Source organism: Onychostruthus taczanowskii, unplaced genomic scaffold, assembly GCF_017590055.1.
Source record: "Onychostruthus taczanowskii isolate IOZ18803 unplaced genomic scaffold, ASM1759005v1 scaffold12, whole genome shotgun sequence".
NCBI lineage: Eukaryota > Metazoa > Chordata > Aves > Passeriformes > Passeridae > Onychostruthus > Onychostruthus taczanowskii.
Window position 1 is genome coordinate 10,890,214 of NW_024498351.1, and position 13,943 is coordinate 10,904,156.

The 13,943-nt window shown below is 39.1% G+C and overlaps 1 protein-coding gene across 1 annotated transcript in view; it reads left to right on the forward strand.

Moving 5' to 3' along the window:
* Nucleotides 1-127: 127 nt before the first annotated feature.
* GALNTL6 (polypeptide N-acetylgalactosaminyltransferase like 6) overlaps nucleotides 128-13,943 on the forward strand; it is a 428,742-nt gene continuing 414,926 nt past the window's right edge. Inside the window, exon 1 of the mRNA XM_041395709.1 lies at nucleotides 128-265. Within this exon, the coding sequence (XP_041251643.1) occupies nucleotides 128-265 (138 nt within the window). The remainder of the gene's footprint in view (nucleotides 266-13,943) is intronic.

Consider the following 13,943-nt stretch of genomic DNA (forward strand, 5'->3'; position numbering starts at 1 on the left):
GTGAGGCGGGCGAAGTTTCTCCGCGGCGCCGGGCCCCTCCGAGGGACTGCGGGCAGGGAAGAACCTGGCCCCGCGGTGCTGACGGAGCCGACACCGCCGCCGCCAGCAGAGCAGCCCGGCTTTGGCCATGAAGAGGAAACAGAAGAGGTTTCTGCAAATGACGCTGCTCTTCACCGCGGCTCTGATTTTCCTGCCTGACATCGGCCTCTGGTCTCTCTACAAGGAGAAGCACCTGGTGAAGCCGCCCGAAGCCGCCGAGCCGCAGGTAGGTGCGAAGCCGCCCGGGAGCACAGCCCCGCGCCGGGGCGGGGCAGGCGGCAGCCGCCCCTCGGGGCACGGCCCCGGGCTCGCCCCCCGCGGGGCCCGGCTTCGGCCCGGGGCGCGGAGCGGCAGCGGCAGCACGTGTGCCTGTCCGACCGCCGCGCCGGAAAGTTGTGAGAGAGAGCGTCTGAGTCTGCCGGGCTGGGCTTCCCCGGGAAGGGCGAGGGGTGAGCCGGCACGGAGGCTGCCTCGGAAATTAGGAGGACATGGGATTTTGTGCGTTGCGTTGGTGAGCTGAGGGGGATGCTGGGCTCTAATTTTCATTACAAGAAGTGGAGGTTTTAGTGCAACTTTTTGTTTGCCTGCCTCTCTGTAATACTTCTCGAACTCGTGTGTGGCTATAGGTCCGCTAAAATTGCTTGGGATCCATGTAGATGTCTTCCCACCGAGATTTTTTGTTTCCTCTTCTGTTGTAAATTCGACAGAAGCGACTGGCAGTGTTTTTTTCTCGTCTGAATATTACAATTTTGACCTGATGCGGCGACGCTGTGTTTAACTGCTTGTCAGACTGATGTCACAAAGAACTTTCAAATGTTTACAGTTTTCTCGATCACTGTTATTAATAAGAGCAGTTGACATAAGCTGTTTTTTGCTTGAGTTATTCTTCAGCTTGATGGGTTTATGTATGGCTCATAAATCACAGTATGACCTGCATTAAGTGAAGTTTAGTTTTAGGGAGTTGTTGTAATGCACTTCTTTATAACCCTGCCTGTAATTTACCAAATCTTGTGTTTGTTCTGTTCAACAGTACAATGCTCCTACACTCTAATTGTCAGTGTATTTTAAATATAACATGAATGTTTCATAGATCATTGGTAAGAAATTATGGGATTGTATAATCTTTTAGCTTGTTTACCACTTATATAGCCTTCACATTAGTGTATTAGATGGCATCATATATCATTTTAGTGTATTAGTAGCCTTCGTTTCAAGGGTCATCACCCATGTATGGTCAATGGCTTCAATTGAGCAATAACATATTTGATTCTTTGTTAATAAGGGTATCCATTACAGAAGTTAGTCCTCCAAAGTAGCATAACTTTGGTTAATGAAATATACTGAATATTACTAGAGGAGGAAGTAAAGGATAGCTTCTTAATTTGAAGCTTACTTTATGTTTCCATGGGTTTTAAAATGCAATAGGTGTCAGGTGCTAAAATTTAGTTGGAAGTAATTTCTGCTGAAAGAAAATTATGCGTGATCATAAGTGTCTGTCATTAGTTTAGAAGGTGCACACTGCAGTCTTTGCAGTTTCTAATTTACTTTGTGACTTAGGAAAGCTAAGGTATTCAATGCAAGTAATGATGTCCCTGTGTGTTGCATGGCTCTTTAGATCACACATGCCTTGAAGAAATTTCTAATATTCAAGAGTGCTCTCTAAGTAGAACATTATTTGATAACACTGAATGGGAGCTTTTTTATTAAAGGAAAAAAAAAAAAAAAAAAAAGGGGTTCTGTATAAAGTAGTGTAAGACATAGAAGCTAAGCATATGTCAATGACTAGTGAGGCTTTCTAATGAGACCCCAAAAAAATTTTACATCCTAAGTTTTCTGTAAAGGTCTTTTGGCTAGCTTCCTTTTTTCTCCCCCTTGTTTTTCCCCTTCCCTTCCCTCCCAGTCTGAATACTGATTGAACAGTAATGGGACTGGACTACTTAATGGAAAAACAGTAAAAATGAGCAGTGAAACTTTGAACCTTACAGCTGACTCTAATGTAGTTATGTTATCATGGTAAGTATTGAAATCATGTTGGCAATGCCATTACCCAGTGAGGATGGAAGGTTGAAGTACAGACAAGTAATGCAATTAGGTTACTTATGTCTTTTGATGTGCACATTATAACCCAAAATACTTACAAGGAGCAGGGATTGAAATACGAGTTTGAGTTCCAACTCCCTGAAATATAAAGAAAATTGTAAGACTTCTTTGAGACTACTCTAGAAATGAGGGTAGTTTCTTTCATACTAGAAAAGACTGCATTAGAAATGGTATCTTAGAAATGTAACTTCTTTTTCCCTATTAAGTTACTAGCAGGTGCAAGAATTTAAACACTCAGCACAGTTATTCTTTGCCCTTGAGGTATTCAATTTCTTGATACTTTGTATGACTTGACACAAGTTTAGAGGTCAGTCCTACTGGAGCTGCAGCAGACTTTTCTTATACATTCTAAGACCGTGTTAGGTTACAAAGATAGGTGTGTAGAGTCAGTACATCGTGCTAGTGATGTGCAGATGTTGTGGTGTGTCCTGACCATGGGAGAGAGGCAGAGCTGTCTGTGACTTCAATAATTTAGTTACAGGCTGAACTGGTCTTGCCTTTGTGAATGAAATGAGCGTCTAGTTGGTATTCTGACCTTGACAGTAGTGTTTATAGTTGGTATTCTGACCTTGACAGTAGTGTTTATAAATGTGCTGTCTTGTTTTAAGAAGAAATAAATTCATGTTACAGATCATCAGGTGGTTTTGAGGAGATGGCATGGTGAAATGATGTTTTGACTACTTATAAATTAAGCTTTCCCATTCATTGCTGAAACAAACATTCCCAGCCTTCCCTGTGAATGAGGGCTCTATCAGCCTCTCCCACCACCTCAGCTGCTTGCCATACACCGGAGTGAAGGAGGGATGGCAGTCTGATGGAGCAGGTATTGATATCCTGGCAGCAGTAAGCAGAGAAGCTGCTCAAAAGCAGTCCACAATGCAAAAATAGTCTGTTTCCATCAATGGTAGAACAGTGTCCCCTGGGGACTGTGTCATTTCCAGTGCCTAGAAGAGGCACTTGCATTCTTTACTGCTGTCTAGAAATTCTAATATGACAAACTAAGTTGAATTTTTTTCTTCATGAAAATAGTGCTGCAATAAGTTACATAAGAATTGTTTTTGCTTGTGCAAATTCTGTTTCTGAGTAGAGAAGCTCTTATTTAGGAAAAATTGAAAAAGGAGAAGATGATGCAGCTAGGATTTCAAACAACATTAATGACTTTGATTGCTTTACATTCTATAAATAGAATTAATCTTTGTGAACCTTCATTTAATATAAACTTTTTAGAGCTGTCGTGTTTTCACTTGAGAACTTGATAGGCTTGATTTTTATGTTTTGGTTATTGTTATTGACTTCTGGTTTATCATGTTATTTAAAGTGGAGCTTCAAGGGTAAATGTACACGTAAAGGTTCTGAGTTATGTGGTGCAACAAGATTTCCATAAAATACAGCTTGACATAACTGGTAGACATGAGGGAAAAAAATATAGTTTATTTCTAGTTTCATCTTTCTAAGACTGCCTTCTTTGCTATACTGTGGGAATAAAGGAAATTGAATAGGGTATTTTTATTGCCTTTTTAAAAAAGAAGTCTTAAAAATTCCTTAAAACATTATGGTGTCCTTGTGTTTTTATTGCATTTTTTACAATTAGTTTAACTTCAGATGGGGGAACTTGTTTCTTTTTGTTTTGTCATTGGGATATTATGTATGTGATGTAAGTATCTTGCTGATCTTTTGATAAAATTCCAACACCAGGGTGTTTGCATACTAAGTTATGCTGGTAAAACTTTTAATTTCAATTCTGTGTTCTGTGGAGGAAAACCAAGAATTTAGTGCAACCAGTAGGATGTAATTCTGGCCCAAACCTAGTTATCTCATACCATCTAAAGTTAGTGCTACTTTGTTTGGCTTTACCCTTGTCTGTTCATACACTGTCAGTGTATGAAGCATAACTTCATGTAAAAGTACCAGATTTCTTGCAGCAGTTTTCCAGTGTTTGTAATGTAGGTATTGTGATACATGTTTCTTTCTGTTTGTATGGGAGGCCAGTGTGGGTGGTGACTGAAAGGAGAGGAGTCTGATGAAGTAACCCCTAATATATTTCAACTTCATTTTGTATTTTTTCCTTCATCATATCCCTGCTTCCTGGTGTGAAATCTCCTCGCTTAAAATTGAATTGAACAGCAGCATCTCTTAGTCACAGATGCTCTGTAGTACTTACAGGTGTATTACTGAAATGCTTTATGATGTGTAAAGTAAGGAAAAGAAGGTAGATTTCTGGCTTCGTTTCACATATGCTCTGGCACTTTTTTTTTATTTTCGTGCATGCATGGCGTCCAGAACAAAGAGCAAAAGCTGTGCAGTGAGGAGGCAACATTGTTCCCATGGGATAGTCATGGAGTTCTTTCCATTGTCCTGTGAAGCCTGTGCTTCCATCTGGTTAGCCCCAGTATTACACCTTTCTCATGGGATAGTGAGGTATGGATTTAAATGAACTCCTTAGGATAAGGAGAACTTAGTCTTTACAAATCCTAGGCCTCTATTGTAGTTGGCAAACAGGCACAAAATCGACTTATTAAGCCTGGTGGTTATGAAAGTAGTGAATTTGTCTTCTGAATCCAGAAAACATCTTCAGCCTGAATTTTGTCTTGCAGGCAGTCATTAGTTTTTGAAGTTTGTGGAAGAAGTGACAATTTAAATTTACCCCAGAATGCATTGTTTCCTGCTGTTCAGCACACAGATTTTGATAATCATAAATTTTCTAGGACAGTTAACCCTGTCAAGTCACTATTGATGCCTGCAAAGTACAAAGCTTGGGTTGGTGAATTCTATTTCTGGTGCATAAAAGCAGCATCTTGGGAGCACAAGTTTCTTTCTCCCCCCACCCACACAGCTTTTATTCCTTTGCTTTTCTGGTTGGTCTCAACAGCTGAAAAATCTTGTACAAAATATGGTTCAGTTAGGACATAAATATACACCTATTTTCTATTATTACACTGTTAGGACACTGTCAGTTACTTCTGTATTTAGTTCCACTGTCTCAATTATTTACCTTTGCTTTCACCACAAACTTATGAGGCCGGAGAGTTTTGTTTCTCGTAGTAGAGGAGTAAATAAAGCTTAGAGTGACAAACAGGCTCAAGTCTACAAAAGTAGCTGCTTGACTGCTGCTGACATTTATTTGTACTATTTTGGGAGAGTACCTGTCAGACCATAAAAAATAATGATAATATGAAGCCTCAGTTTCTCTGGTCAGCTTCTATTCATGTGCTGTTCCAAGCAAGTTATTGTTTCTCTCCTCAGAGCAGCAGCTGGGACCTGTTGTGTTCAATACTCTTTTTTTTTTTTTTTTTTTTTTTTTTTTTAAATTTATTAATGGTCCTGTTAATTGCTCTGCTGGTGTGTCAGCTCCAAGAGTCCTTGTACCTGGCATGACAAAACAGAGTTTAGTGCCTTAAACTGCAGAGCATTGGCAACCTGAGTTTGCCTTTTAGGTGTTTTGAGTCGCACAATTAACACTTATGTAATTCAGTTCTTTTACCTAAATTGTTCATGTATAATTTCATTCCCGTGTATATATTGGAGCCTACTGAGGAAAATATAATTTGAGTTCTAAAACCTTTGTTACTTTATTGCCAAAAATAGTACTGTGTCTTAAAACAGTATGCTTCTGTTGTATTCAGTATACCAGAGGGAGCCCTCCTGTGGTTAATTTAATACCTATCAATTTTCAGGAGTGTTACTAAATAGAGTGTATCTTACAGGATAAAATAGACTGGCTTGGATATTTAATTTTCTTTCTATTTAACTCAGCATTTTTAATGCATTTCAGCTAATTTATTGTGCATAGTCATTTTGGCTTAATCCAAATCAAAACATAAGATCAAGAAACCTCAGTGTGTGCTGATGCTAGGACTTGTAGAAAGGCTGCTGTGATGAAGGGGATTCCATGGCTGTATTGAAGCAGTGGGGTGCAAAATTGCTCAGTTATGAGGGGGGATACCCAAGCTATGTTTTGCTCTCCCACTGGGATGCGATGCTCAGTTCTTTCCTAAACTTCCTTATCTCTGTGCTAGCAGTTTCTCTAGCGTCTGGCTGTGAAGGATTGCAGTGGTGCTATAGGTATGTCCTGGTCAGGAGCCAGACTGCACTGTGTGTGCTGTGTGTGTAGGCAGGTGTCTGTTCACACATAGAAGAAAGAACAATTCAGCTTTTCTCTTGTTTTTAATGCTCAGACAGGTAACTTGTGGTCTTTGTTTAGCAATATGCTGATACACACATTTATAGCAATTGACTGTACCAAAACTATGTGTGTACTGACTGTTTTGATGGATTTGGGCCAGGAACAGACATCTTGGCTACTTTAAATTAGTCTAGAAAAAATTAATTCAGATATCAAAAGTTAAATGCAGTGCAACTCAGGAATCCCAAACTAAAAATTCTGCATGTATTGTAAATGTTCCTCATGGTCAAAAGACCAAATTGTGCTGACTGAAAGAATTAGCAGTCCCATTCTTTTAATGTTTTTTTGGTTTTTTTTTTTTTTTTCTTTTTTTAATGTGAAAAGGCTTCATTAGGAGATAGCAACCTACTGAACCTTCGTTCTGAGAATTCCAGTGTGTCATGTTTTAACTTTGGCAGGCAAGTAAGCACCACACCACTGCGCTCCCACTCCCATTTCAGTGGGATGGAGGAGAGAATCCAAAGGGTAAAAGTGAGAAAACTCGTGGGTTGAGGTAAAGACAATTTAATAGGCAAAGCAGAAGCCCCACATGCAAGCAAAAAACACAGAATCAATTCACCATTTCCCCATGGCAGGCAGGTGTTCAGCCTTCTCCAGGAAAGTTGGGCTCCATTGTGCATAACAGTTACTTGAGAAGACAAATGCCATCGCTCCTGTTGTCACCTCTTCCTTCAGTTTTATTGTGACTCTGATGCCATATGGTATAGCATATCCCATTGCTTGGTTGTTTTCAGCTGTATCTTCTCCCAGCTTCTTGTTCAGCCCCAGCCTCCTCACTGTCAGGGCAGTATAAGAAGCAGAAAAGACACTGGTGCTGTGTAAGCTCTCCTCAGCAATAACCCAAACATCCCTGTGTTATCAGCACTGTTTCCAGCACAAATCCAAAATACAGCCCCCTACCAGCAGCTGTGGGGAAAATTAATTTTATCCCATCCGCAATCAACATGTAATGTAAACATGTTTTTGAGGTCAAGCTCTGTAATGGTTCAGTGATTTCAACCTGATTTTGACAATTGTCACATTTGGAAGGGTTTCACTATGATATTCTTGTCTGGGTAGTTTTATTCAAAACATGTCTTCAACAGAGAAATCCTTTCCCTGTTTTTTATAAGAAACAACATGGGAGAGACCTGCTTGTGATTGCTCAAGAGGTAAAGAAGAGGAACAAAATCTATTGCAGGGATTTAACAGGCCTTCATGCTTATTTTTCAAATTCTTTACCTTTGTTTCCATGATTTTCACAATTTTTCTGTGACATGGCTCCAAGACTATGCAAACATCCAGTAATCCAAGTCAGCTTTAGTCACCAAACTAATAACAGAGAGAATTTCAGGAACAAATTATGAAGTGTATGTCCAGCTAACATAGAAATATGTAGGCCACAATATCCCACGCTCTTCTGGATGCTTGTATTCCACAGGGCCAGAGCTGTCATGTTTCTGTTCAAGGTCATGTTTCACAGGGACAGTGTTTCCTTGTGCTGTCATTTTAAGATCTCTTGGCAGATACTATTGAAGGAATTTCCTATTATATCTTTCTCTGGTCGAATCCTGTTTATTGAACACCTCTGCCCTTAGGAAGCAGTCACTAGCTGGAATATGAGGCTTTCTTGTCACATGTGGATTTAACAGATAACTACAGCATCCATTTCCCCACCAGCACCTCCAGCTGTTGGTTACCTTCCCATGCCAGAAATTTTCAGCCAAATCCCTGATGACAGTACACAATAGTATTTGACAGATGCTTCATGGGATCATCTGAAATCATCTCCAGAACAGTATAAGCCTAACTGCCAGACTTTTCTCTGAAGAACTTGAAGAATATTTTTGTGTTGTCTTCAGAGACATGTGAACAGTCACCCCCAACAGCAACAAGAAGTTTGGAGATTGGTGCCACTGGAAGTACCATGAATGTGCACTGCCATGAAACTTGTCATGTTTGTTTCAGCTGAGAGCTACCACATCCAGTGCAGTTTCCTGTGCGTTGCCAGTTGTTTTTTGTTTGTTTCTTTGTAGTGTGAAACTTACAGTGCAAATTTGATATAGTAGACTAGAAAATCTGGCCTGTACAACTGAAATGTTTCATTGATCAGTGATAAATCATTGATTCTGTGCTTAAGAAGCAGTGGCAACTGAACAGTTTTCTTCTTTGCTACACGGTAGTTTATGACAGCACGCGATACTGCTAAGAGATTTAGCTAGGCAGTGTAATTATCTAAACTAGAATTTTGTCAGGACACCAGTATTAGTACAAGGTGCTTTAGAAATTGGATTGCTCACTGAAGTGTGTAAGTGTAGATTTATCAGACTAACTTAAGTAGCTCATTTGCCTAAAGAACTACAATTTTTCATACTTGTACTTAGAATAACAGATGTGTTGATTTAGAAAATTTTAGCCTGTTTACTTATTTTTGCTTTCTGTAAATAGTTTTCTATCAGTTAAGTACTGAGAGAAGGCAGGCAGATATTTAGGACAAGTAAGAACATTTCATAGCAGTCTATGACAAGTTCCATTTATAGCTGAAGATGGGGAAGAGGAAGGACTCCATGTGTCTCTGTTCAGAGCCAATGCCTAGGAAATACAGGCCCTGTAGTGTTAAAGGCTCCTCTACTGTGAGGTAAGTATTTTATCCCATATGTTTTTGCCTCACTGTGATTAAAATCTCCTGATTTTGCATTAGATAAAACCATTTTCTGTCACAGGCAGTTTGTCTTATTGTTTTGTCCTCCAGTCCCTGGGCTAAAATTTGTGTTTGTAATGTAACTGTTGGGTGAGCTTTGTGTAACTTTGCTGAAACTTTTTGATTCTGTCCAAGGGAGCAAGGTCAAACAGTGCACATAGACTGGAGGGGTTTGTGATATTCACACCCACAAGAGATAGCTCCAGCAGATACTGGAAGCTGAAATACCCTCTGTGCAGATTAACTTCATTCACCCTTGGCAAAACTTCTCTTGTCCCTGGCAAATCCTGCACAGATGCAGCAGTAGTTAGAGATAACTACTAGATAACTTGAGGAGAGACTATAAATTCCACCAAATCTAATGCTGAAGCCCCATCCTTCAGTGGTTCTCCAGTTTTGAGTCATCTGTCTTGAACAGAATTAATACATGTTTTAATGCAGTAGTTGACTTCTAAATTTTTTTTTTTAATATGAGAGCACAATGCCTAATGTGGTTTTTCAGCTCTTATTTTCAACATAGCAGCACACTTCCATCTCTTTCTGCTTTGTCTCTTTTTTATTTGCTTTTTCTTAAGGGGAGGCCCTCCACATTTCAGATTATTTAATGTTTTTGTTATCCCACTTAGTTCCTGGGTAAATTACTGTATTGGACTGAGTTGTGTAAATTTTTAGATTGCTTTTTCTGTAGAGCAGTAGTTTCACATTAGCATGGAGAATGCACTTAAAAGACGCATTAATGCCATTCAACAAGCAGTATATTTATATTTTTCTCAGACTCTGATAAATGACTACATTTTGAGTTGCATTTGTTATGGGTGCAAAATGAATGACAGACTTGAATGGATGCTGTTTTTGCAAAATTGCTCAATATAAACTAAAGTGACATTCACATTGCTGATCAAATTTTACAATTATAACACCAGTATAAAAATGTAAATTCAGAACTTTTATGACATTGAGCAACAAATTCTCCTCTAAATTCACAGAATTATTAAAGACACAACACAGATGAGAATAAAAAATACTTGTGATGGCTCTAAAAATTAGAGGGGAAAAAATTGCATACAAAAGTCTCACAGCAAAATATTCCTGCAGTATATGTAACCTGTGTTTCACATCAGATTAAATCTTTTCCAGCATCCTTGGTATAATTTCTAATAATGGTGAAGCAGTGGAAATTTCTCCAAGCACACGGCAATGCTCCTCCATTGAGGTCATATTTTATTTTGAGTGACACTGTTTGAACTATATTGAGAGGAATGTGGTTTTATATCTCTATTTTCCCTTAAGTAATCCATTTCAGAAATACAAGCCCAATGTAAGTGCAGCCAGAACATATATATAAGCCTATGCTTTGCTAACATGAAAGTGGTGTTCACCTCCACCAACTGCTTAAACTAATGGATTTTGAAACCTGCCATTTTTAGCAGTAGGAGGACAGGAAACTTTGGAATTCCATCAGGGAAAGCAGCAAAGCTGCAGAGGGATGGGAAATAAATTTGACTAGAAACAAGGTCCATTACCTTCTGTAATCTTCTCCCATCTTCCCTGTCTTCTTGCTCCCTCAGGAGAGTGTGCACCAAGAGCAGTGAAGATGCTGAGATGTTTAAACCATTCTTACACAGAGTGTTGAGAGAAACCATTCGACAAAACGTTGTTATTAATGTGAGGCTTTCTGTTTCTTTCTACTTTGTGTAAAGCTGAGGTGGTTTCTCAGCAAAATTCTAGGTGCTGTAGTGCATGTGCAGACCCCACAGTAGTGCAGTCATTGAACAGAAAGGTGTTTTCTTTGAAGTAACTTCAGTATGAACATGTGAGAGACATTTTTCTTCAGATGCTCAAGACTCACAACAGATGTCTCCTTCAGAAGCAATGAAGAAAAAATGCTTTTTATATTGGGAACAAGGAAATGGAGATGGCATCATGCTAAGCAGCAACCTGCTTCTGCATCTGGAATGGATGTGAATGACAAATGAACACGGGAGATTCTGCTGGTTTCAGATGAGACAATTTACAGTAATTTTCTTCATAGTTTCTGGTATGGGCTGTGTTTTGGATTTGTGCTGAACACAGGGTTGATAATATAGAGATGTTTTAATTATTGCTGAGCAGGGATTGCACAGAGACAAGGCCTTTTCTGCTTTTCATAGTGCCATGCTGGTGAGGATGGTGGAGGTTCATGGGAGCTTGGGAGGGGACACAGCCAGGACAGGTGACCCAGACTGACCCCAGGGATATTCCAGACCGTCTGGCATCATGCTAAGGATGTAAAGTAGAGGGAAGAAAGAGAAAGAGGAGCAACATTTGGAGTGATGGTATTTGTCTTTCCAAGTAACCATTAAATGTGATAGGGCCATCCTCTCCTGGACATGGCTGAGCACTGGCCTGCCCATGGGAAGCAGTGAATTAATTCCTTGTTTTGCTTTGCTTGTGTGCATGACTTTTTTGTTCTCTATGAACTGTCTTTATCTCAACCCATGAATTCTCTGTTTTTTATCCTTCCAAGTCTCTACCTGATCCTGCTGGTGGGGGAGTGAGTGGCTGCATGGGGCTTGGCTATTGGGTAGGGTTATACCATGACAGAGAACAAGGCCAGGACTATACACTTCATAACCCCTCCAAAGACATAGATCTTGGAGAAACTTGCCACTTCACTGTGTTGTAGAAATGTTTGTTCTGTGATTTATAAGAGTAAAGTCTTTCTGAATTAAGTTTAAAACTAAAATTCAGTGAGACTTGAAACTCTTCTTCAATGCATTTTAAAGAAATTGGAATAGAATAGATTCCTCAGAGATAGTTGTTAGCGTGGGTTTTGAGTTTTTCCTTTTACTTACATGTATATGCACATATGTGTGCACTCGTGTATGTTTGTTTATGGGCAGAAGGTGAAGAGACCATCTTTGCTTCCTACAGGGAGAGGGAATATATTTTTCTTAGTGTAACATGCCAACAGTCTTGAGAGGAATGGAACAATTTTGTGAAAAACACTATGCGAATACATGGAGAAGCATATGTTAATGAGGATAAATTAGGCACAATCTACAGTGTCTTTGGCATTTTTAAGTTGGGGTTTTTTTAATAAATTTGGAGTTTTTTGTTTTTGTCTCTCATCCCTCTTTAAAAACAGATTGCATGTGGGCTGATTTTATGTTCAGTTTTTGAACAGCCATAACTTCCAACAATCTACTGAATGTTTTTTTCTTCCTCTACTTGAGAAGACTTGAAATCTGTAGTAAACAATGATGTTGGCTCATTTCATTTATGCCCTTGATTGTTTCTAGTCTTTTCTATTAGTCATGTCTACTCCTTGGACAGTGGACTCACATACAGATTTTTTATGTGTATGTTTATTTAGGAAACCACAGACAAGATTGTTCAAAAACAACTTGCCCAAGGCTGCCGTCCTTATAACACACTTTGCCAATCTCCTGGTCTCCTGGTATGCGTGAGCAAAAATCAAACGACTGACCTTCTCTTCCATTTAGTAACCTTCTTCATATCACAGATTGATCTTCAATTTACTGATCTGGTTGTTCGAGAAACCAGCTACTATCTTTTAATGAAATTGGAGAAGCTTCCAGAATGTTAGAATGGAAATGACAGGAAGGAAATATGTAAGTAATGGAAATATACACCAAGGAAAATACATCTCATCAAATATATTTCTTGAACTTCTAACTTGTGTTGCTGTTGTGTTAGCTATGCCTTCTTTTTCATGTTCTGACCTGCATGTCTGGCATATTTTGATATTATATTATTATTTTTTTAAATGCATGCTGACTGCAACCTTGCTTCTCTCTTTTAATTTATTACAGCATATTAGCAAAGCTGCTTTGGAATACCCTGGATTAATGATGCATTTAAACTGTTTTAAAACAACCCTGGGCTAGGTCAATTATTGAAGTAATGCCAGCAAGAAATATTTTATTTTAGATTGCAGTAAGCTCTTAGTTTTATGTTAACTGCATTGTACAAACATGACCTGTGGGCTTTAAATGTTACAGTGAATTGGAAACAGGTGAGTAAAGCATGCTTTACATTTGCATGGAGCAACCTAACTCTCCTTCTTGAGAGGAGATTCTAGCTTGTATTCCTTGGTTGTACACCAGGTCACGTTTTTGTGCAAGTGCTCTGAGACTACAGGGCACTGAGATGTTTTTGATATAAAAGGAAGGCATGGTGAGGTGTGGGTGCTGTTTGTGGCATGTTAGGTGTCACTGCAGTCACCCCTTCTGATACAGGTTATCTCCCAGAACCTCATTTGTAAAAGCAGTGCTTTTAAATTTTTCTTGTAGAATTCACATCCTTAATTATTGCAATGTTTATTTTCCTTTTTGGAAGTGTGAAATGTTACTTGCTGTGTTCTGCTTTATAGTTGAGTTGGAATGAGGGCTTATTATATATTTTTCAAAATGTGGGGATGTGTTTTTTCTCATCCCAAATATGTCTTTGTTTTAATCTAATCTACTTATCTGTTCAAAACTGCACTGTACTTGCTCTGCTAGATTCCAAAATGATGGGCAGCTTACGCTGCAAATTTAGAAAAACAAACAAAAAATCAGCTCTATATAACAAAATTTTAGTAACACTATCTCATGTCAATAAAACAGTCTTCAGTGATATTGGAGTTCACTGGTTTGGCAGTACCAGGGAAGCTTGACTTGCCCATGAAGTTTTACGACTTTTAGGTTGTGGCTGTTGTTTTTTGTTAAATAGGTCTTCTGGAAGAGGAGCTAAAACTGGTTCCAATCGTGGCCTGAAATTGCACCTATACCAAACTTTCAGAAATTTGCTTAAACAGACGATACACTTCTCCAGAACAATGTTTACAAATAGTTGTGGCCTATTATCTATCTAGAGAGGGGTAAAACCAGTTCTTAAAATGAAGACACCTACTTTGTTTAGGAGAACAGTGATTTGGTAGTGACTGAGCTGCTCGAG